At 37.4% G+C, this 26,041-nt stretch overlaps 1 protein-coding gene across 1 annotated transcript in view; it reads left to right on the forward strand.

Moving 5' to 3' along the window:
- The window catches only part of TBCEL (tubulin folding cofactor E like), a 73,980-nt gene extending 60,476 nt beyond the window's left edge, over positions 1-13,504 (forward strand). The window contains exon 8 of the mRNA XM_063093743.1: positions 13,120-13,504. Within this exon, the coding sequence (XP_062949813.1) occupies positions 13,120-13,438 (319 nt within the window). The 3' untranslated portion in view covers positions 13,439-13,504. The remainder of the gene's footprint in view (positions 1-13,119) is intronic.
- The last annotated feature ends 12,537 nt before the right edge of the window (positions 13,505-26,041 follow it).

Raw genomic sequence — 26,041 nt, forward strand, 5'->3', positions numbered from 1 at the left:
AATATGTATGCATGGTTGTGTTTGGGGGCCTTGTTCTCTTCCATTGGTGTATTTGTCTAATTTGGCTATCCCAATAAGAGTAAGTTTCCCTGCCTTACTGCCGTTTTTCAGATTATCCTATTTATTGTAGGCCCTTTCTCTTCCCTACAAATTTAGGATCAGCTTATAAATTCCACAAAAACCCTGCTGTAATTTGAATTCTTATCTCATTGAATTTATTGACTTATTTGGGGAGAATTGACATCTTGATGCTGTTATGTAGGCCTGACTGTGCAAATGGGATGTCTTTTCATTTAATTCAGAGCATTTTTTATGTCCTTCGGTAATGTTTTCTAATTTTCTCTCAAAGGCCTTGTGCATCTTTGTTAGATTTATTTCTAGGGGTCTTAAACATTTTATTGTTATTTTAAATGAAATCATTTTTTTCTGTCACTTCTTCTAATTGGTTATTGTTGGTGTATAGGAGTGTTGTTAATTTTTATGTAGTGATTATGTATCCATCAGTATTACTGATGTGTAGAATAGTTAATCTTTACTTTCTTTTGGATTTCTATGAAGACAGTCATATCTGCAAATAATTTTTATACCTCTTCTTTCTTTTTCTTGAATACAACCTCCAGCATAATATTAAAAATTGACAAAAAAAAAAGATCATCTTTGTCCTGTTCCTCACTTTAAAGGGAATGCTTCTAAGTTTCAATATGAAATATTTTGATATGAACTATGACTTTACTGTTGGTATTTGATAGTTGCCCTAGATCAGGTTAAAGTAGCTTCTCTGTCTGTTTTTCTGAGTTTCTTCTGTTTTGAAGAAGAAACATACTCATCTCAACATACTCATCTCAACACAAAAAGAACATTCTATAGAATTTTATGTATGTATGTATGTTTTCTTCTGTTCATCTGAAATTTAATGATACATTTTCAGATATTGAATCATCTTTGCATTCCTGGAATGTTCAGCTTTGTTGTGAAATCATAAATTTTCTTTTGAAACATGTAGAATTCAGTTTTATAACGTTATTCGGGAGGTTTCTATCTATTTTCATATGTAAAATTGGTTTATAATTTTCTGGTTTTATGAAGGTTGTACTAGCTTCATAAAATGAATTGGGTTGGCAATTTCATATTTTTCTATTAATTTTCATTTAGGTTTCAAATTTTATAATCACTTGTAATATTCTTTGATTTGTAGGTAGGTGTTTTAGTTTTTAAGTTATTATATTTAATTTTCGTTTGGATGGGTAATACTTCCACATATAACCTGATAGAAAACGTTTAAAAGGATGTACCAAAAAGTAGGTGTTCTCTTTTGCATCCTTAGCAGCCACTCAGATTTTGGTCCCTGGGCAAATAGTGATACTAGTTTCTTGTCACAGTTTTCATTGTTATTTAGTGCATAATTTTTATACAAACGGTTACAAAACAATACACCTTGAACTACATCTTGCCTTTTTGATTTAACAGTAGATATTCAATATCGTTCCATATTGAGGGATACTTTTGATTTTAAAATGTGCTATATTAGTATTTATTTCCTTTTTTATTCCTAGTAATGTTTATTTCTGCCTTTCCCTTTTTCCTTGATCAGTCCTGCTAAATGATTATCTTTTAGTAGTATTCTTTGTTTAAAGTCAGGTTTATTGAGGTATAATAGACAGAGTAAATTTTACCCCTTTTTTAGTATGTATTTCCACTGCAGTCATATAACTATCAACATAATCAGAATATAGAACAGTTCTGTCATCCAAAATAATCTCAACTCTTCGTCCTCCTCTTACCTTCTGGTAACCACGGTTTCCGATCCCTATCGTTTTGAATTTTCCAGAATGTCATATAAATGGAGCCATATAGTATATAGCCTTTTTTTCTTGTTTTTTTTTTTTTTTTTTAATTTGGTCTTTTATAAACAGATGTATTTGTTTGTTTGTTTGTTTATCTTTTGTGGCTGGCCAGTATAGGGATCTGAACTTTGACCTCGGTGTTATATGTAGCCTTTTTTAATTGAAATTTCTATTGAGATAATTGCAGATACACATTCAATGTAAGTATAATACAGTGAGGTCCCATGTAAGTATAATACAGTGAGTTTCCCTCTACCCAGTTTCCCTCAATCCTAACATTTTGTAGAGCTGTAGTACAATATCACAACCAGGATCTTAATGTTGATACAATCTACTGATCTTTCTTAGATTTTTCCAACTTGTACTCATTTGTGTGTGTGTGTATTTTGGTTCTGTACATTTATTTATTTTTACTTTTTAATTCTTTATTTTTAATTGTACATATTTGTGGGATACAGCATTTTGTTTTAATCAATGCATATATTGTACAATGATTCACTTAGGATAGATAGCATATCCATTACCTAACATTTTTCTTTTCTTTGTGATGACTATGTTCAGGGTTTTCTTTTGTAGCTATTTAGAAATATACAATATAATACTATTAGCTATAGTCAGCCTAGAACACCAGAACTTATTCTTTCTATCTAACTGTAACTTTGTACCTGTTAATCCAGCATTTCTCCTCCCTACACACCCCCATGTGTAGGTTTATTTAACCCCAGTTTGTTTAATCATCTGGAGGGCATCTTAAAGGAATCTGGATTGATTCCAGTTTTTGGTTTTTACAAATAAGATAATCTTCTGTGAATATTTGTGTACAGTTTTTTTGTGTGAACATAAGTTTTTGTTCTGGGATAAATTCCCAGCAATTGCTGGGTCATATGGTAATTGCATGTTTAGTTTTACAAGAAATTACCAAACTGTTTTCCAGAATGGCTGTACCATTTTACATTCCTGTCATCAGTGGATGAATGACCCAGTTTCTCTGCATCCTGGCCAACATTTGGTGTTGTCACCATTTTTTAAATTGTAGCCATTGTGATAGGTGTACAGTGATATCTCATTGTGGTTTTAACTTTCATTTCCCTGATGACTAAAGATATTGAACATCTTTTCAGGTGCTTATTTGCCATCTATGAAGCATCTTCAGTGAAATGTCTCTTCATGATTTTTCCCTAGTTTTGATTAGATTGTTTGTTTCTTTACTGCTGAGTCTTGAGAGCTCTTTATGTATTCTAGATACTAGTCCTTTGCTGAATATTCGTTTGCAAATATTTTCCCTTAATACATAGCTTGTCTTTTCATTATTTTTTACATGACCTGGCACAGAATAAAAATTTTAAATTTTGATGAGATTCAATTTACCCATTTTCCCTTTTATGAATTGTACTTTTAGTGTTGAGAATTGTTTGCCTACACATAGATCTCAAAGATTTTTTTTTCCCTAAAAGTTTTATAGTTTTACATTTAAGTTCATAATTGATTTTGAGTTCATTTTTGTGCAAGGTGTGAGGTTTAGGTTGTAGTTCATTTGTTTGCCTATAGTTGTCTAGTTGCTTCAACATCACTAGTTGAAAAGGCTATCTTTCCCCCATTACTTTGCTTTTGTACTTTTTTCACAAATTGGGAGAGTGTTTATGGGGTGTATTTCTGGCTTCTCTGTTCCGTTCCATTGATCTGTATGTCCCCTGCTCTATCAGTATCACACTGTCTTGATTACTGTAGCTATATAGTAAGATTAATATCACATAGAATGATTCTTCCCACTTTGTTTCTGAAGACTGTTTTCACTATTTTAGGGTCTTTGCCTTTCCATATAACTTTGGACTAAGCTTATCTCTGTCTTAAAACCTTGCTGGGATTTTGATAGGAATTTTATTAAACCTATAGGTCAATTTGGGGAAGACTGACATTTTTACAATGTGGGGTCTTCCAGTGCATCAACAGAGTATGTCTGTCCATATCTACACTTGCTCTGATTTCTTTCATTAGTATTTTGTAATTCTCAACATACATGTCCTCCTGTACATCTTCTATTTGATGTACAACTAAGTATTTCATGTCATTTGCAAATAAGGAAATTTTTTTCTGCCTTTTCAATCTGTATGATTTTTATTTCTTTTTCTTCCCTTTTTGCAGTGTCTGAAACTTCTAGTACCATTTTGAATGAGTGGTAAGAATGGGCATCCTTGCTTTTACTCCCCACTTTAGGGAAAAGGATTCAGTCATTTTTACTGCTAAGTATAATGTTAGCTGTTCGCTTTTTATAGATGCTTTTTATCAAGTAGAGATAGTTCCTCTCTATTTCTAACTTGCTGAAAGTTTTTGTTACAATTGGATAGTAGATTTTTTTTTTTTTTTTTTTTAAAAGATAACCGGTAAGGGGATCTTAACCCTTGACTTGGTGCTGTCAGCACCACGCTCAGCCAGTCAGCGAACCGGCCATCCGTATGTGGGATCCGAACCCAGGGCCTTGGTGTTATCATCACCGCACTCTCCCGAGTGAGCCACGGGCCGGCCCGTAGATTTTTTTTTCAAATGCTTTTTTTTGCATCAACTAACATATGATTTTTCTTCTTTAGCTTGTTGATATGGAGCGTTATATTGATTGATTTTCAAATGTTGTTGAACCAGCCTTTCACACCTAGAATAAATCCCATTTGGTCATGACGTATAATTCTTTTATATATATTGTTGGATTTGGTTTGCTAGTATTTTGCCGAAGATTTTTGTGTTTAAGTTTCTGGATGAATTGGTGTGTAGTATTTATTTTTTAACTGTCTTGTGTGCTTTTGGTATCAGGACATCACTAACTTCATAAAATGAGTTGGGAAGTGTTTCCTTCTCTTTTGTTTTCTGAAAAATACTGTGTAAAATTGGTGTTAATTCTCTTTGTTAGTGATTTCAATATTTTTTATTTTAAGTTGTGGCAAAATACACATAACATTCACCATCTTGACCATTTTTTTTAAGTTGTGATCAAATGTGCATAATGTAAAATTTACCATTTTAACCATTGTTAAGTGTACAGTTTAGTAGTGTTAAGGACATTCTGATTGTTGTGCAATCAATCTTCAAAACTCTATTCTTTTTTTTTTTTCTTAAAAAGATGACTGGTAAGGGCGTCTTAACCCTTGTCTTGGTGTTGTCAGCACCACACTCTCCCAGGTGAGCTAACCGGCCATCCCTATATAGGGATCCAAACCCGTGGCCTTGGTGTTATTAGCACCACACTCTCCCAAGTGAGCCAAAGGCCAGCCCACAAAACTCTTCATCTTGCAAAACTGAAACTGTATACAGTAGTCCCTCTTTATCCACAGGGGATATGTTCCAAGACCCCCACTGGATGCCTGAAACCATGGATAGTATTGAACCCTATATATACTATTTTTTAATATGTTCATACCTATGATAAATTTTAGTTTATAAATTAGACACAGTAAGAATTAACAATAACTGATAATAAAATAGAACAATTATAACAATATACTATAATAAAAGTTATATGAATGTAATCTCTCTCTCTCTCAAAATACTTTACTATACTCACCTATGTTGGACTCCAGTTGAACACAGGTACCTGAAACCATGGAAAGCAAAACCATTATAATAGGGGGACTGCTGTACCTCTAAAATGTGATGTTTATGTGTTTTAATAAATAAGATATTGGTGACCGTGGGAAAACTAGAGTGTAAAATCTCGGTTGTAGAATGTTAAGGAGGTTTCTATGATATGATAACATATCAGCGTGTGAGAAAGCATTCTATAGCAAAAGAGACTAGATTGCAGCAATCAGATGTTGGGAATATACTTTTGAATCCCTCATATTGCCTTGGGAAACAAAGTAAACTCAATAATGCTTCAATGATTTGGTTCAATCAAGTAAACCATCAGAGATTTTTTTATGTTTTACATGTTATTTTTCTTAAAGAAAGATCTTCATGTATTAGGGATTTATTTTGGAGTAAGATAGCTTTATTCAGATTAAAGACTCCAGTTGATTCAATATGGGTCTATATTTGAGGAATGATAGATTAAAGGAATTGTTAGCTTAAGACTACTGTGTAGGCTACCTGTGAACACACTTCTAGGCAGTTATAAGGGATAAATAGAGCATCTCTGGGATATTTATGATTCCATTTTGGTGTAGGCACCTGCAGCAAATGTAAATTCCTTCATTTTTCTCTAGGATGTTCCTTGAGATTGTGAGCTGCTTCTTTTATGGATTTGGAGACATGATGTCCAAATGAGAAAGCTTTCTGCCACCAAATTCTCTTGATTCTAGGCATACTTTAGTTTTCCAGTTTCCTAAAAATTATGTTAAATATATACTGTTTGATTATTTAGTTAGGATACTTTATAAGGTTACTCAGAACTGAGAATGAGTTAACTTTTTGTTTCTATCCATTTTTGGATTTTTAGGCTTTATCATAAATTCACCCTTATACTAAGATTTATGGCAGGAACCTGTAGTCTTTTTCAAGTAGTGTGCCAAGTCTTCATTTATTCTAGAGTCATAGACCTATGACTGAATTGTGATTGAAGAAATAAATGCTCCCAGGTCTTGGGAATCAAGAGTGAGGATGGGCAATAAGGAAAAAGAGGCATACCTCTCACAAACCTGACCACCATGCTACTAAAATCTGCTCATGTGTCACATTATGTGGCTGTGCCTATGGACCAGGAGCCCTAGTGTGCGAAGGCTTGCTTATTTGCACTGCGAGTAGGGCTAGCCTAGCTCCACTAGAGGTGGCTTCATTCTCCATTCCCCTCCTTGTTAATGCCACCTTCAGCCCTACTCTCCTGGTAGCCTGATTTATAACTGCTCATGATTCAAAGACCCTTCAAGTTGAAAGAAGCATTTCTCTCAGTGGGTGTTTTATTTAATAGAAAGGGGAAAAATACACAACACCAGTTTGCCTGTGGGTGGTGTTCTTCACAAGGTTGCAGCTAGCGTTTGGTTTCCATTTCTCACTCACGCTAGCCTTTATGCTGTATGTAGTAAATTTTATTTTGCCTGTAACTGGTCATTTTCTGTTAGAAGGTCATGGTGGAATGGACCAGAGACATTCTGAACACAAATCAGTATATATTATATTTTAGCATTTGATGATTGCAATACATCCTTCTCAATAATATCTTCCAAAGTAGGTTTATAGCATTTTGCCCACTTCAGAAGTGAGGCTTATAAATATTAAATACTTGTTAACAGTCAGGTGAAGATCCTAACTGGTAAAATATAAATTGAGATCATTAGTTTTGAAGAAGAGTCACCAGAAACTATTTGCCTCTTAAGACTGTAGCTTTGGGAAGATATTGGAACTGATGCTAAGAAAAGTTCAGATAATACAAAGTATGCAGGTATAGTTCAGTTTGGATGGGCTTTTGAATAATGAATAAAATTAAGCTGGAAGTCTAAGAAAAAGTTGGTTTCTAAAATTTACTGAGCATTTTGTAAAATCATGATTTTGTTTTTTTACAGAGATAAAGCAGATATTTATTTTCAAAAGTTTTTTTTCCCCAATATTCTTTATTTTTATTTATTTATTTATTTAAATTTTATTTTGTCGATATACGTTGTGACTGATTATTGCTCCCCATCACCAAAACCTCCTTCCTTCTCCCTCCCCCCTCCCCCCCAACAATGTCCTTTCTGTTTGCTTGTCGTATCAACTTCAAGTAATTGTGGTTGTTATATCTTCTCCCCCCACCCCCGGTTGTGTGTGTGTGTGTGTGTGTGTGTGTGTGTGAATTTATATATTAATTTTTAGCTCCCACCAATAAGTGAGAACATGTGGTATTTCTCTTTCTGTGCCTGACTTGTTTCACTTAATATAATTCTCTCAAGGTCCATCCATGTTGTTGCAAATGGCAGTATTTCATTCGTTTTTATAGCTGAGTAGTATTTCATTGTGTAGATGTACCACATTTTCCATATCCACTCATCTGATGATGGACATTTGGGCTGGTTCCACCTCTTGGCTATTGTAAAGAGTGCTGCGATGAACATTGGGGAACAGGTATACCTTCGACTTGATGATTTCCATTCCTCTGGGTATATTCCCAACAGTGGGATAGCTGGGTCGTATGGTAGATCTATCTGCAATTGTTTGAGGAACCTCCATACCATTTTCCATAGAGGCTGCACCATTTTGCAGTCCCACCAACAGTGTATGAGAGTTCCTTTTTCTCCACAACCTCGCCAGCATTTATCATGATTTTTTATATTCACTGATTTTTCCTGCTTAAAGATAAGCAGGAAAATAAGAAAATTGGGAGTAAACATATTATCTTGGAATCGTGATTTTTATTTATGCAACTTCTCTGGGAACATTTCCACTGTGCATAGTGAATCACAACTCTAATACTCTTTCTTCTTTTATATTTAACAGTGAATATTCCTTATAACCCACATCCAAAATCTAACCCATACACAAAAGTCTGCTGGCCTTACCTGCAAATTAATAAATAAACATTGATTTTAAGATTTAAACAAATGGAAAAGAAGGTGCAGAAAATGGTAATGGTGATGACACAAAGTAAGAGGTTGGAAAGTTACAAAGGAACCAGATCATGAAGGGCCTTTTATATTCATTGTATTAGTTTTCTATTGATAAGTTTACAAATTACCTTAAACTTAGTGGCCTAAACAAATACCTACTTATGTCACAGTTTCTGTGGGTCAAAGTCCGGGCACAGGATAACTCAGCTGGGTTCTCTATTTAGGGTCTCACTAGGCTGAAATTAAGGTCCCAGCAAGGCTGTTTTCCTTAATCGAATCTCTGGAGAAGAATCACCCCACAGGCTCATTCAGGATGGCAGAACTCCTCCTTCTTACACTTTCTATGTGGCCCCCTCCATCTTCAAGCCAGCAATGGTGTGCCAAGTCTCTCTGGTGTTTTGAACCTCTCTGACTTCCTCTTCTGCTACTAGCTGGAGAAAACTCTGTTTTTGAGGGCTCACATGGTTAGATTAGGACTACCCACATATAGGGGCTGAAATTCTGCCTACCATGATCATGTTGAAGAGTTAGGGCTTCATTCTGATGGATATTGTGTGATTTCAAGTAGAGGAGCAATGTGACCAAATTTGTGTTTTATAAAAATCGCTTTGGCTGTAATACAGACAAGTATTATCTTAGGACCACCCTGAAGTCATGGAAAGCCATTATCTATTTGAAGAAGAAAGGGATTTCATACAGTGAATTAAAGTGCTTACATAATCTTTGGAAGGGATAGAGGAGCAGACTTAAGCTGCCTCCCTAGGATTGCCTCTATAATAGTACCACAGAACTGGCCCACCAAGAGCACTGCTCCTACTGCCAAAATCAGGTAAAGTGAAAATCATCAAGCTGCTGTCCCTGGTGCTGATTACACCACCCTAGCTGTGATCTGGAGATGAGCAAGCCACTGCCAGGGCTCTTGACTCCAGGAACACAGTGCTTGAACTGCAATCTGATTATTAGGAAGACTTAAGACTGGGAGAGAAGATGGTTGGGGAGTGGCAATGAACTATTTCTGGACATGTTGGTTTTGAGAAAATCTGTAGTACTTCAGATGTCTGAATTTATAGGCCATTTAATTTGTAGATATACTTGCCCATTTATAGCAAGTAGCATAATTTTGTGTACAAATATGTTTATGGTTGAGATTAATTCAGTTGGCTAGACTATCAAGTATAAATGAATCGAGGAGTATACAATTATTATTATAAGTTTTAGTTTTATATTTAAGTAGATTCAGGGCTTACCAGCAGTTCTTTATCTCATTGTTGAATAGTGGGTTGTTGTTTTTTTTTTGTCTTTTGGGTTTTTTTCCTGGAAGGACTTGTGGATGCTCTACTCCCTAAGTTCTTTCTTATTTCAGAATATCTGCTTGCTAGATTTATTTCTGAATAAGACTTGGCTAGGTATAAAATTCTTGGGTCATCTTAATTCAATTATTTGGTTAGTAATGGTGTTGTTTTGCTTCTCAGTTTGTTTTATTAGCTCTGCAGTCTCCCTTTTCATCTCATTCTAATGTTTATTATTTGTCTTTGATATACCTTCATGCACTTATTAATCTCTAGACCTCAGAGTACTTGTGGGGCATTTTCTATTCCTTCAGTTATGTTTTCTTTCAGACTGAGTTTTGTGCCTCTGCTTTTACTTATTTATCTCTGTTCCTTTCCTTCATTCTTTTTGCTGTGGTGTGTGCTTAGTTGCCATTTTGTGTCTTATCTTTCTTATGCTTAAAAATGGGCAATTCTCTCCAGACCATCTCTTTGCTGAAACATAGTATGAGTGAACTATCCTTGACCCTTTTGCCATTGTTTCTTTTGTCCCTCTGAGACAAGGTTTGAGGGCTGGGGTATTACAATTCTATCTACTTTCCTGTAGTCTGAAGGGAAAACATCTCTGGAGTAGAGTTCAGCTCTTATTTGACCACGTGAGTTCTGCTGCCCTTTGTGAGATTTTGTTAAATGATTATAACCTAGTTTCACTTATTTGAAGGCATATACTAGGCAGTGGGATGCGTAAAAGATACCTTTAGACTTTGAATCATTTCACCTTTTCAATTTAGAGCCTTGGAAAATTTCAAGTCCTACTGGTAGTTTATTTTTTTGTTTGTTTTGCCTTATTTTGTTTTGGCTTGTTTGCTTTTGCTAAAATCCTGACATCGTGGCAGTGGGATGTACAGGCTTCTGGTCCCATGGTTTTTCTTCAGCCTACTTTTTCTTTAGCCTAGTTTATCCTCAGTGTGGCTGACTGCTAACTCCCTCAGTCTACTTTTCTCTAAATTAGGAAGCATTAGCCAGTATGTTCAGGATTTTGTCTTTTTACCTTCTTTCTCCATAATGGTTTCTGGGAGTTGAGTTAGAATTCTTGCTTAGCTGAACCACATAGTACACAGCTTTCAATTCCTTTTAAAAGGTTATGGCAGTAAGGTTATGCCTTCTCTTCTTTATTAGTTATTGCTGGTGATTTCTTTACTCTTTTAAAAAATACTAGTTTTGGCTCAAGTCCTGGGAGAAGATTCTGTAATCTGCTTCATCATACTGATGTTGGAGGAGAGGGTCTGGGGAGCCTCGGTAGCCAGCTTCAACCCACCCCATCCTCTTACCAGGTTCTTGACTCCACCATAGTAAAGAATTCAAGAGCAGAATCTCAGTAGAAAGTGAGAACAGGTTTAATGTAACAAAATAGAGAGGATTTTCACAGAGAGAGTGCAGCCTAGCTCCAAAGACTGAGCAAGGCCCACTCCAAGTTTAACACAAAAGTAAGAAATACACACTTAACTTTCAGTACAGAGTGCAGGCTGGCTCAAGAGAGTCAGTAGCTGCTTGCTGAAAGTAAATTTGATACAAAGTAAGTAAAGTTCTGGTTGGCTCCAGGAAAGTGAGCAACAACCCTGCCTTCTGCCAGGATTCAACTTTTATAGTTTCACTGTCTAATACATATTCATGGTGCCTAATGAATATTCAATTAAGGGGGCATTTCCCTGTCATGTAACATAGTCTTGCACATGCTCAGTTGGTATCTTTTTGGAGCATGTTCATTGGTCAAATCCTATCACATGCACCAAACATTTAAGAATATTCTGTGCTCTCACCCTTAGTGGAAGGTCATTCAAAGAATAAACTCCCTTCCACTGAGCATGCTTGGCTACCAGTTATATAACTCTTCTCTACAGAGCATGCCCAGCCACTGGATTTGTATTAGCCAGCTCCCTGGAGGTCTCAGTATACCCATGTTGGTGCCAAAAATAGGTCTGACTAAGAACAGTAACTTTCCTCTAGGGGAGGGTTAGATGGGGGCTGGAGACCTTGGGGAATGGCTTGAAACCAAGAGGTGTGTCCTATAACCCAAGCTCTTGGAAACCAAGCACCCCCATCTTGATACCAACACCTTTTCTCAGAAGTCCCACCTAAGTAAATTTCAATCTTATGTTTCCTAAGGGGTGTGTATGTTTTAATAATGTAAGCTACAAAGCAGCAGGAATATTAAGTTAATATTTTTATTTGTAGCTAATCTTAGAATTTACAAAATGCTTACTAATCTGTTATTTTATTTAATTCTTATGACTGTTTTATAAGGTAGGAAGGACAGGACTTATTATCCTAATTTTACTAAAGAGGAAACTGGGATCCAAAAGGATTGAGTGAGTTACCAAGTCACACAGCGAATTTAAGATGGAGTCAAGACTCTGAAGTCAGACCAGTGCTATTTTTACCATACACTATTATTCCACATAATGGAAATGGTTGCCTCCATCTCCAAACACAAGCATCTTACTATGTCTTTAATGTTCCTACACACCTTATTATGACACCAATTTAACTGAGTTAAAGCCCACAGTGGGATGGGGAAGGTAGGGGAATAATCTTATGTGACTATTGTATTCTGATCCCTAACTCACTTCAGTGTGTCTTGGTTATAATAAAGCTAATATTAAGTCTTTTCAGCATTTTTTCCCTCCCTGGTGTGTAGGAAACTGTCAGGCTTCATCAATAAAATTAGACCTTCATCCTCCAAGGCTGGCAGTAGAGACAAGAATTTCCACATGGGAAACTTGACCTTGTGGACCTTATTCTCATGTCTGTAATTCACTTTCTTCTTGGTGTCTTTTGCTCTTTATTCCTGCCTTGATGAAGGAAATATTCCTTGTTTACCATATTTTTCCCAGGAATGTATCTTTGACTCTCTCATAAATTCCTTGCATTATAGCTGAGACTAGGCTGGAACATTCAAACAAGGCTTCACTGAAAGAGCTGGATTAGTAGCAAACATACAACTACATGTTTTTGTTTTTAAGTTATGACTTCTCTGTGCCTCAGGAACTGCTGGCCTGCTTCCATCTTCCATCTGTTACGAGGAACATGTGCTTAGATATCTGCTCTTCTTGATGATGACACTCAAGAAAGCAAGTTCTATAGAGAGATTGAATTTCCTCTCTTATCTTTGTATCATCTACTTTTTAACTTTTACTTCCCTTTCTAAGCCTATTCTTATGTAATGAGTAACAGCAGACATAGTGACCACTTTCAGGAGAAATACTTCTCCTATCCACAAGGATGTGGTTTTACTGTTGACTCAATAGGGCAACTATATCAGGTTGTCAAATCTACAATTGTCATCTAATAGATGGATGGATGGATAGATAGATAGGGTTAATATTAGCATGAGATGTCAGAAAGCTGTTGAGAATAGCAGTGTAATTTACCTGTAGTTGTGCCGCTAGTTTAAGCTAACACTGTTTTGTTTTATTTTATTTTGTTTTTTTATCCTTCTAGGTATCATGAACTGATCACAAAGTATGGGAAGTTGGAGCCTTTGGCAGAAGTGGACCTAAGACCCCAGAGCAGTGCGAAAGTAGAAGTCCATTTTAACGATCAGGTGGAAGAGATGAGCATTCGTCTGGACCAAACAGTTGCAGAACTAAAGAAACAATTAAAAACTCTAGTGCAATTACCCACAAGCAACATGCTTCTTTACTATTTTGACCATGAAGCACCCTTTGGCCCAGAGGAGATGAAGTACAGCTCTCGGGCATTGCATTCCTTTGGCATTAGGGATGGAGATAAAATTTATGTGGAATCCAAAACAAAATAACCTCGACCAGCCTTGTAAAACACACACTTAAGGACTTCTTGCAGGGCATGTTTCCGGTGTAGTTTTCTTTAGGAGGGAGAAGGTTGTTTTAGTTTTGTTTTGTTTTGGTTAGGTTTGGGAGGGGTTTTGTATATTTTTTCCCCGACAATGTGTAGGGGACCATTTTTGGTATTTTCTACCACAGATTTCTTTGGCTCAGCCAGCAGAATTGGCCACATCTCCAGTCCATGTGCCCTCTTTCATGAAAGGTGACAGAGAATCACTGACTTCTTACTGTGTTCACTGGGGTTAGTCTGCCACTTGGTTATCATTACCGTTAGGTGTACTAGTGAAGATAGCATGAACAGTACAGCCCTTCAGAAGGGTGTCTTATAGTATTTAAATCAGGAAACAAGGAATCGTCACAGGAAGGGCCACCACGTCTCTCTCTCTGTTCTTCCTTTATCTCTCCCTCTCCCTCCTTTTCTGTTTTGGTTCAGTTTCTCAATTTGACTTGCATCAGCACATGTTTACCTTACAGTTTTATTCTGTTCATAATTAACTATTTTTCAACTGGCTGATTTTTTTTTTCATTTTTCCTTTTTGATATAATTTAAAGTGTTTTAAGCATTTTTCAACCTGATTCTTATCTCAGGTACTCAGTAAGAACCTACAACTCTGTTAGGACCTTGAAGAAGAGTAGACGGAGAGTGAAAACTCCAGGAAAACTTGCTGTTACTTCGGAAGCACAAGCAGAGCAGTCTGATCTCTTTATATGTTACTAACGCGCTCTGGATTTCTCTCGTATATTACATCAGCCATGCTTCCATAATATGAAATATGTCAGATACCAGAGTTCTTTCATTTTTGCTTATTGAATGTATTTCTTCATACTTTCTTTTCATTAGTTTAAACTATATATTGGGAATAGAGGCCTGACTTTATAAAGAATCCATTAGAGTAGTGGATGTACATGCCAGGAGAGTTGAGAATAAGCTAACAAACTGTCTGTGGTGTGTGTAGGGAATGAAGAGGAACCATGGGAGAAAGAGCTTTCTGACGTTCCTGCCTGTGACATCCATTTGAAGCCCTTGCTTTTGCACTTTGCATTAAAAGTGGGAAATTTTAATCAAAGGGAGCTTTGATTCCCAGTTCTTCCCTGGGATTTTGTGATGTCGTAATTGAACAACTATTTTTGTTTCACTTTTTAATTTAGTTATCCCCGTAGAAGAACTCTGCCTCATCCATGAGTAAAGTTTAAGTGTCAAAACTTCAGAATTGCCTCCAAGTCATATGTTTTGCAGACACAGTTAAAAGCATTTTTCTTTAAAGCTAGATCCTTACCTGTTCTGAAATCTTTTTGTTTGTTCTATTCCTTTGCTAATCAGATGCCATCCCTTTTTTTAATATGTACCTTTCTTGGTCCACCATGGTTACAAGTGGGAGATTTGAGAAATTTAGCTTAACTGGGGCAGAAGGTGTGCAGGTGAAGTATTTTTCAAAGAATGCAATTATTATTACCTGATTGCATTTGACCTTTCACCTTTGTTATGTGATTCCACCCCTCCTACAAATTTAATTTCTTATGAAATTTTTAGATGACTCTTGTAAATTCTTCATGTATGGGGAGTCGTGTTTATTATTGATACTTTTTAAATTTTCCTATGCCATGCGGCAGACGTTTATTCTTTTAATGCACTTCAGGTTCAGTATCTGTAAAGCCTTTGACCCAGGCCTACTGAGTCAAGTCTACATTCACTGTAACATTAAAGGAGAAAACCAAAGGGTTTGAGAAAGATGAATGAGGCCTATTCTCCTTCTGCTGCAGACTTTATCTTTCAAAATCATAAAAATGAGCAGTGGAGATCCAGGCTGGGTATAGACAAGAATAATTATTTTGCGATCACATTTTCCTGACAGATTTTTGGAAGTAGGAAAAAAGTGTGGCAACAGTGTCATGAAGATTAAAACTGTGGGTGCTTTGTGTATGTGTGCGTGAGTGCAGATGAGTTTGAGAGAAATTGTGTAATTGAGCCCATTGCTTTTGTCAGCCTGGGAAACAGATGCACTCTTATTTTTTGAAGTTGTATGACCCCTGACTGTCCCACAGCAGAAGGCAGAGCAAACGCTTATGTTATGCTTTAATCATAAGTGGAATGGTCACAATTAATAAGATATTTTATATATGACAAAGTTTTATGAAATGCTTTTTTACTGTTAGAGACCTGTTTCTTCTGTTATTACAGAACACAGTGTTTATCAACTGCAGGCATAATTCTTTTATTATACAGTTGCATGTAAAGGGAACTTCTCATTTAATTCAGCAGATATGGGTATTTTTAGGGCATTGTAATTGATGGTTTTAATAATTGCTGAATAATTTTTGATTAAGAAAAAAGTCTAACATAATTACTGCTCTTTTAGAGTTACAGAACAGAAGTAAATGAGAGAAGCTGTCTGAGCATGTGTTCTTAACATTCATTTGGGTGGCTAAGTAAAGATGCTGCTTTTGAAATAAAATTGGTGCTGTGTAGACACTTGTAACCAAATTATTTTTATAACAGGCCTAAAAGAAGGAGAGAATAGACCATGGACCTTTGAGTCTACAAGTTATGCATAATTGATTGTCTCCAGTTTCTTTGTATTTTAACATTGACTTTGTTCAGATTCAGTGAGAGCATATTATTGACATTTATGAGGCAAAATGCTGTCATAGCTGGTATTACAGATATGTTACTACAGGCACAGTGTATAGAACCTATCTTTTCTAAAATAGAAGTTCTTTTCAGTTATAAAACAGGGAAGGAGTAATAAAAGAAAGCCAAATTAAAACCAAGGAAACTTTTCTACATGTGGGTAGATAGCTACTGAAGCTATAGTAGAAATTAGTTTTTGAATCTGAATTTTTGAAAAATCCCAAATTGGTTTAAAGAAAAAAAATTCCATAGTCGTATGTCTTTTTTTATTATTGAATTTTATGTTGTTTTGACACCTAATTGCCGCCATTGCCGTAAATACATAAGAAAGCAGCAGATATTTTAAGCCCCTTGTTTTTTAAGACCTTTTGGTGAAAAGTAAGCCCAAAACATAACTTGAGCTATGTATAACAGGGTTGAATGCTAAAATGCTATGTTTTTAAAAAAATTTTACTTTTAAAAAAATGAAATTCATTTCTAACCTGATGTTTCAGCTATGTTGCTAAACCAGAAGTATTAGGAGCAAAGAACACTTGTTGCACTAAGAGCTGATCACCATTTGAGGCATGCTGCTGACAGCTTTTACTAATGCACATGTGAGTGTGGCTTGCTACATGGGAAATGCTAGGCTCCAGGGCATGTAAAACGTGAATACAGAATACTAGATTGTTCTAAGCAATGTCATTTCTGTTTATGAATTTGATTTTTCCCATCATTTCATGTTAGATTGAAAATGCAAAAAAACTGCTTTCAAGAACACCCAGAAGCTATCTGTGTTGCCAGATGTGTTGTGAACACTCTACTATTTTTCATAGGTGCTTTCTTAAAATATATGTCCATTGTAGTAATGGAGAGGGACTGGACTCTCTCAGGCTCTTTACTTGCCAGTTGTCTCCTGCAGTTAATGGAAATATATATTTTATTTTAAAATATAATTTAAACATGAAGGTCTATTCTTTGCACTTTTTATTTATATATACATATATATAGATAATCTTTAAAAAAAATTAAAAATCCAAGTCCATTTTCTCTTTGTGTTCTGATTTTTTTTTTTCCTGGAGTGTGGGGTCAAGGTATATGTTTATTTTTATATAGCTAAAAATGGACATCAGTTCTGTGGTTGAGTTTTCTGGGGGGTTGGCCTAAACTAGTTAAGAATCTAACCATTTTAATGGTGCAGGTTCTATGGAAAATGGTATGGAGGTTCCTCCATTTTAACAGACTTAATTGGAATTTTGCCAAAGTTGAAAACTGCTAAACGAAGATTCATAAGAAATGTGTACTGCTTTTCTGGTAGCAAAATTGCATACTTCTGACATGCTCTCTGTACTCCTTTTTTTCCTTTAGGGATAAAACCTCTCTTTTGAGATGTTTAGCATCATCTTTTTTGAGTAAGTTCAAGAATCTCATTTTGGTGAAATAAAAATTTGCCAGAGCTATTTTTTTCCTTTGAAAAATACTTTTCTAGAAGTATTAAAGTTTTGGACATTTGAACCCTATCTGCATGTCAATAAGGACTGTACTTTACTTCTGTATTTAAAAGACAGAGTCCATTAACTTCTTTCTTAATGCTTCAGAAGTGAATAAGTATCATGATCTGTTTAAATTTAGATTATTTCTGCCTCCTATTCAAATTTCAAAGAATTGTAATTTTAATTTCTGTGCTAAATTCTATTTAATTACTATTATGAGCTTCTCTGAGTACATGCAAGGTATACATATATCAGGACATCTAATATCTGTTGGACTGAAAAATGCTGTGACTATCTTCAGTTATTAGAATGCATGTAGAACAAGATGGTTGAACTTTGAAGTCATATTTTTCTTTCCAACTCTTCTCTGGAAAAGAAGTTTCCATTTGGTCTTCACAACAACCCTATAAGGTCAGCACTGTTATCCCCATTTTCTTGCTAGTGAGGAAATTGATGCATAAACAGGTTCAGTAATGCCAAAAGTCACATGGCTGGTAAGTGACAAGGCCAGGATTCAAACCCAAGTAATATGCCTGCAGAATTCATGCAATTGACAGCAATACTATCATGCTGACTGCTAAAGTTCTCTCCTCCAAACCTGCTCCCCAACACACACTTTGTCTTTATTTTCACTAAAAACACTAAAATAAGACGTTCTTCAATATCCATTTACTAAATTGATTTGCTCTGCAAAAGAATCACTGATGTGGCTGATAGCCCTAAATCTGGATTGGAATTTGCCCTCATGCCATTTCCAGAATTGTGAAATTGTGATTGGTACATATCTGTTGTCCTCCCTGCTGCTCTGAAATGCCATCTTGAACACTTGTGCTGGTTGCTACTGACAAGAATAAATGAATCAGTAGTATGATGCAAAAAGACTGATAATTTGGTTTTTAACCTGGGGACATTCTAGACCCTTAAAACTTGGTTTCAATAGACAGGCAAAGGTGAGAGAGGTCTCTCAGATCCAACTCAGACTTTATCGAGGAGGCATAGTGTTGCAACTGAACTTAAAACTGGTGTTTATGAGGGAAAAAAAGGTTTATAATCTAGTGGAATCTTTATCAAAGGTTTGTTTTGGAAAAGGATGAGGCTGTCGCTGCTGTGTTACTCCTTAAAATTCAAGAGGGAGCTGTGTGAAGAATACTAATACTGTTGACAAAATACAGGAGACAGGTTATCTATTATGGTCTGCAAGATCTAGATCTGCCAAAAAAATTACAATGCAATTTCAGTTGGTCAAGTCTTTCACAGATTCTTCATCCTTGAATGTTTCTTTGTCACTCTAAGTAATACAATTAAGGTTTTAAATAAATAAGAATGGGAATAGGGGAGGCAGACATTAAAGAATACAAACTAAAGAGAGAAAAATGTTTTCTGAAATACCAGATACATTTGAAGGCAGATATAAGCTTTTCTTCACTGCCAGGGAATACAGCTAGGACAATATGAACTGTCTTGATTGTTTTAAAATTTTGTTTGCTTTAAATTTCAATTTGCTTACCAAAAAAAGTTTATTCAAAAACTACTTAAATTTAATTTTTAAATAGATAACATTTACATGGTTCAAAAATCAAACAATATAAAGAGGGTATACATTGAAAAATCCCATTATAATGCCTGTACTCTATCTTTTATTAGTTCCTGTGTGTCCTTCCAGAGTTTACAATTAATAGTAAATAAGAATATATATTCTGATCATTCCCCTTTTATATAGCACAGTTAGCATATTGTACACTATCACGCACCTTGCTTTTTTTCACTTAAAATTTATCTTGGCAATCTCTCTATAATACTACATAGGAAATCATTTTATCCTTTGTTTAAAATATAAGTATTCCTTTTATAGATGTACCATAATTTAACCAATACCGGATTCATTAACATTTGAGTTTCTCCCTTCTCTTTCAATCTATTTTTTTAAACTATTTTCAATTTGCTGCAGTAAATAGGATATGTTCTTTCACATGTTTGAAATAGATCTATACAATACATTCCCAAAAGTGTGATTGCTGGAATACATTCCTACAAGTGAGATTGCTGGATCAAAAGGTCGATGTGTTTCTAATTTTGGTAGATATTGTCAAATTGTTTTCCACTGGGATTATATAAAATGAGTATTTTTTCCCCTGGTTTTATTATTTATTACATCCTGCCAAGTCAAACTTTACTGATCTTGGGCTTGATATGATTCCTGGTTAGTGCAACCAAGATAGTATTCTTCCCAATTAATCATGCAAATCTAGGCAGTTGAATTCAACACATTACAGATTTAGTGAGCCATCTTTCCTCTGGAGCCTGCAATTTTTAATCATTGGTAAGTGAGATTTTTGCCTCTGCAGCAGAAGGTGTTATGTATTATTTATCCTTAACAATGTGTGAGAACTTGGTTTAGCTGGGTGCCATTGAAAAGTGGTGGATTAATTACCCTAGAATCCTGTGCTTATTGTCTAGAGTAAGCTTTAATCAGAGCTAGTTCTTGCCTACCAGTGAAATCTCTTCTAGAGGAACTACTTGGTGTTCCTCGTGAAAAGGGAATATAGTGTGTGAGATTTTTGCCTCTGCAGCAGAAGGTGTTATGTATTATTTATCCTTAACAATGTGTGAGAACTTGGTTTAGCTGGGTGCCATTGAAAAGTGGTGGATTAATTACCCTAGAATCCTGTGCTTATTGTCTAGAGTAAGCTTTAATCAGAGCTAGTTCTTGCCTACCAGTGAAATCTCTTCTAGAGGAACTACTTGGTGTTCCTCGTGAAAAGGGAATATAGTGTGTGAGATTTTTGCCTCTGCAGCAGAAGGTGTTATGTATTATTTATCCTTAACAATGTGTGAGAACTTGGTTTAGCTGGGTGCCATTGAAAAGTGGTGGATTAATTACCCTAGAATCCTGTGCTTATTGTCTAGAGTAAGCTTTAATCAGAGCTAGTTCTTGCCTACCAGTGAAATCTCTTCTAGAGGAACTACTTGGTGTTCCTCGTGAATAGGGAATATAGTGTGTCTTTCCCCTCTTCCCTGTCCCCCCCACCCCAAATGTATTGCTAATGTGCTACAAGGATGTTAGAATAAGGCCTATTGCATTATTCTGGTCTACTTAGAATTAGCTATTACAAACTCCTTGGCTACAGGTACTTCAGTTACTTTCAGAAAATATCCGTGAATCCTTGTTTAAATTTCAGAGATAGGGCCAGCCCATGGCTCACTTGGGAGAGTGTGGTGCTGACAACACCAAGTCAAGGGTTAAGATCCCCTTACCGGTCATCTTTTTAAAAAAATAAAATAAAAAATAAATAAATTTCAGAGATGAACATCTTTTATAATTGAGCTCTTAGATCTAGAAAATATTGCTGGTTAGTTAATAATTCATGTTATTCAATGTGGTTTTCAAAGGGTCAATGCCATATTTCTCATAATTAAGCCATATTTATTAGCATTAGCCCAAACCCAGAGTTTAGAATGGGTAAGGCCAGCACAAAAAAATATAACTTACATGCAAATAATATTCCTTAAACAGATGGGTTTTTAAGCATTTGTTCTATAGATTAAACTGATGCTTGCAGCTTGCAGATAAATGATTATTACCATGATACTAATAAATATGAAAATTTTAAGATATATTACATCAGGTTTTTTATAAAAAAGACGTTTTCAAGAATAAAAAACTAATAGACTGCATCATTCCATTTTGTGAGTTAACCCAGATGTCCAAGAGTGAAGATTCTAAGGCAATAAGATTAGAGGCAAATTTCCAGATGTTGGGATCTTGAGACTCTTCATTGTGAGTGTCTTTACTGTTTAGAAGTCTTCAGGAGCACAATTGCATTTTCTCCATCACCTCATCCATTTTAAGGATTCTGCTATGGATAACATTACCAGTTTCAGGGAGAATGTAAGTATAGCCTTAGCTATAATCACCTTAATGAGCTAGATCTAGAAGGTTGACATCATTTAATCAATGGATAAGTGGTGGAAACAACTGCACTACAGAAATATTTGGACTCTCCATGGTAGATTATACAACAAAGCAAAACAATCAGTTGTAAAGGGCTTATAAATTTATCCAAGACACCAGTGTCATAGGTTCAGTTCTCTGGGAAGCAGATGCTAATATGGAGTTGGGAAGGCAAAAGGTTTGTCAGAGAGTAACAGATGTGAAAGAACAGGGGAAGAAGAGGGATTGGGCAGGAGGGGCCATCAGGCCATGCTGCAGACTTGACAAAACCAGCCAGCCCAATAGGATGTTCTGGAGCAAAGATTTTCCATTAGCTGAGTCTTGCCTTGGGCAGAAACGTCCTGGGCCTTTTACCAACACTTTTCTCAGTCATTGATTGGGGAATGCACAAGAACATAACCTCAGCTTGAACACTGATGTAGACACTGAAGGGGCCAGCAATTGGAAACTGTCAGCTAACCATATTCCTTGTAGCTGCAAATCATTCCTTTCTTCCAGGTGGATCTGGGTGGTACATCTTCGTGTCTGCCAGTCTTCCCCAAGCAATGTGTAGCTCCAATTCTCCATCCACTATCAGGGGGCAGCTCCTCTAGGGTTCTAGTGAGCCTCTCTTCTTGAGGGGAAACTTAGAAGAGGGAGATTAGGGGAACGACTTACAACTCCTGTCACTGCAGTTGATTTCAGGGCCACAACTGGTACCCTCTGTCTCCCATTCTGCTTTCCATTGTATCACCCTCAGCTGTCACCTCTGCTGTTCTCAGTGGCTTACCTTGTGGTTTCACCCAAACCTTAATTCCTTAGTAGTCTGAGTCTCTGGTAACCATATGCTGTTCAGTCTGGGGTACTACACTTGTCCATTACAGACACAATTGGGCAAGGGAGTAGTACCAAGAGGCACCAAATATAGGTCACCTGAGGGTCCGCACATTATCCCTTGAACCCATTGTGTAACAGCAGCCCTACCTCCTCCTGCTGACCAGGATCAGTTACTGCTAACAAAATGTTCTTGAAGACGTTCTTGGTTCATCTTGCCCGTTAATCTTTTGACATAAGGAGTCGAAAGTGCCCAGGCAGCATCGCAGCCATACCTCATAGTTTAGTGGGACTCTTGCAGCATCCCCTGGTGAGAGTGTGCCATCTTGGGAGACCAGGACTTCAAAGTCTGAACGGCCCAGAGATGGGGGTTGGGAAGCACACAGTCCCCCAGTAATCACTGGGAATTATAGCAGATGGGGCCACACCCACTTCGGCACCTTGGTTTCTGGATCCATGCAGTCTTCCTATTGGGGATGCTGCACCATACAAAGGTCTCTAACTCATTACGCATACAGTGTCCTGGACAATAGCACCTCATCCTTGCATGGTATTGTCTTCCAGGTGGTGCTTCACCTGCTCCTTAAGCAATTCATTTCAACATTTGACTGGACAGGCATCTTCTGTGTCATACAATCTGTACTCCAACCAGTGGATCCCATAATCATAGGCCCACTCTCACACCCCCTTTTCTATAAAGTGGGTTCCTTAGTCAGGAATTCTATTCCTATGGATCAGGCATTCTGATTAGTGCCTGATCCATGAGAATTCCATTAGTGGTGTTGTCTAAGGCCTCTGGGTAAGAAAGAACATCCAGAATATGGCAATATCCCTGTGAAGAGGAACTGCTGGCCCTTCCAGGATGAAATGGGTCCAACGTGGTCATTTTGTCACCAAGTGGCCAGTTGATCTCCCTGAGGAATAGTGACATACTCGGGGCTCAGCTTGGTCTCTGTTATTGTCAGGCTGAACATTCAGAGGCTACAGCAGCTAAACTAGCCTTGCCACTGAATCCACCTGACTTCATGACTTGCTAGGTCCAGCAGAACCCAGGTCATGATGGGAAGTTCTGGACACAAGACCACTTGTCTCTTGAGCAAATGTTCCATTGCAGGGCCCAGTTTTATGCCAAGATCTGATTTTCAGGAGGTGTGTGATTCTTTGCTGCAGATGGCACATCCTTGCTCCAGAATGCCAGAGGCTGGCATTGTAGTTCTCCCACTGAAATTTGCAATAAACTGCTCATTTCAACTTTTTCCAACACTGACAGCTCCAACATCAAAAGGTCTACCAAACATACAGTCTAAATAACAGAGCTGCTTGCATTGTACCCTGGAGCTGCTATGAAATTCTCTCATGCTCTCAGCCAATTCCAACTGGCTGAATTCCATATCACATGGAATGTGGGCCACAATAGTTTTCCTAGGTTTGGAATGTGTGGTCTCCAGAACCCAAAGAAGCCTACAAAGAAGGATTTCACTATAGAGAGACAACAAGATGCAGTAGTTTGTCTTTTACTTTGGAGGAGATATCCCAGCACATTCATGATCACTGGATTTCTAAAAACTTTACTGAAGTAGCAGCCCTGAATCTTTGTAGAATTTTTCTCCCACTCTCTGGAGCATATGTCTTACCAAGGTGTCTAGCCTGCTGGCCATCTCTTGCTCATCATGCCCAGTCTGTTGATGTCATCAATGTAGTGAATCAAGGTGATGTTCTGTAGGACCCAGATGGCCCAGATCTCTTTGCATTATTTTATGAAAGAATGTGGGATACTTATCATAGCCCTGGGGGAAAACTGTAAACGTATATTGCTGTCTTTCATATGATGCTAACTATTTCTGATCCTCGTTTCTGATTCAGATTGGAAAAAAAAAATGCATTTGCCACATGAGTGCTACATACTGTATACCTGAAGCCATGTTACTCAGCTGTAGCAAAGATACTACATTAGCACAGCAGCTGCCATTGAGGCTACTGCTTGGTTGAACTTGCAGTAGTCCGTAGCCATTCTCCAGGATCCATCTGGCCAGTTAAATGGAGACATGATATAGGCTACCACCTCTGCTCTGTAAGAGTGATGCTAATCTTTAGCATCCTTACCCCCAGCCTAGGATGTAATAATCTTTTGTATTTACTACCTTGGCTGGAGTGAGGGAAGCAGTTTCAGAGGTTTCCTCTTGCCTTCCTTACTATGATAATTCTTACCCCGCAGACCAAGTACCCAATGTGCCAAGTACATCAATCCCAATTATATATTGGGACTGAGAAAATGACAACCAGGTTTGTCTTCAGGCCTTGGGGACCCACTGAAAGCTTGACTGCCAGGACTCCTTTTATTTCCTGGGCACTATACCCATTCTAACAGGGCCTTCGAGTATCGAGGTTAACTCAAACCCCTTGTCCAACAATTCTCAAAATATCTAGGAATTCCCCTTCCCCCAGTCTACAGTAACTCAAGTAGATAGCCATAGTCTTTTGGGGGATGAACTGGGGGACTCATTATCATACATACTTGCCATGATGTTGCAGGGTCCTTCTCTTTGGGGACTGGTTACCTTTTCAGTCTATAGATTCCTGATTTTGAAAACTGACTCAGATCCAGAAACTGAGCAGGGATCATGACTTTTTATTGGGTCAGTTGCTCTCAGCCTTTGCTCAACCATTCCTGCTCTTTTTCATTATATGTAGTCAGCAATACCCTTGTTGGCTGCCCATGTACTTTGCCCCCGGGATGCTGTGCTCTGTTAACCATCTCCATTAATTTTTATGGATCAGGCCCCTGTGACTGCCACTCCGATCTTCTTGGTCATTATTGAAATTATGATCCACTCCTGGCTTCAAGTAGTAGAGAGCTGTCACCCGGCCTCTACTGCTTCAAGGGCTCATCATCTCTATTGCTATCAGAGAGCCAAGTTCTGTGATCACCTCACCTGACATTAGCCCTGGCCTGCAGAGGGGAGTCGCCACTGAGATTCTTAGTGATGCTGGCGCTCTCCTGACCAGTGTGTTCCTGCTAGCTTTCCTGGATGGTGTGTCTGTCCTCTAGGCCTTCCCTGGAACGTGATTGTCTGGTGGGTCTAGTGGACTCACACAATATATCTATTCCAGCATGCTCACTTCCCTGAGCCTTTCAATCCCTTCTTCTTCCATCTGTCACAGTAATTTGAGCATTTCAACATCGTTCAGTGTGAACTATCACTTTTTCCAGGCTTTTAGGAGCAAATTTGTACCATCCCCTTGACACAGTGTAAAGCCTGTATCTGAAGAGAGTGCCCCAAGTCAATAAACTTTCCCTTATTCTGTGTTACAGCCCAGCCTCCTTGACTGAGCACCTCAAAATCCAGTCCCTGGGCATTCCCCTGCCCCATCCCAGGCCAGTATATTCTAGCTAGATCTAACAGCTCCCTTGGGGGTATAATCTCTTTCCTCTCTTATCAGGCCCAGCATGTCTCTGGCTGAGTATGCTGCAACTGAACTCTGACTATAGCCCTGGCAGTCAGAAGAGGAGATGGGAGCAGCTTTTGAGTGGGGGTAACTGTTGCCTCGTGGGGATAAGTCCTGTCTATTGTCTTCCTGTGCTGGCAGAAATTTTAGCTCTTAACGAGGTGGTGTAGGACATGTGTGAAGGCTCAGAAGTTTTGAGAATAAATCTTTGGAGGCATCTACACAGATAGCTCCTCTCTCTGTA

Source organism: Cynocephalus volans, chromosome 4 (genome assembly GCF_027409185.1).
Source record: "Cynocephalus volans isolate mCynVol1 chromosome 4, mCynVol1.pri, whole genome shotgun sequence".
Taxonomy (NCBI): Eukaryota; Metazoa; Chordata; class Mammalia; order Dermoptera; family Cynocephalidae; genus Cynocephalus; species Cynocephalus volans.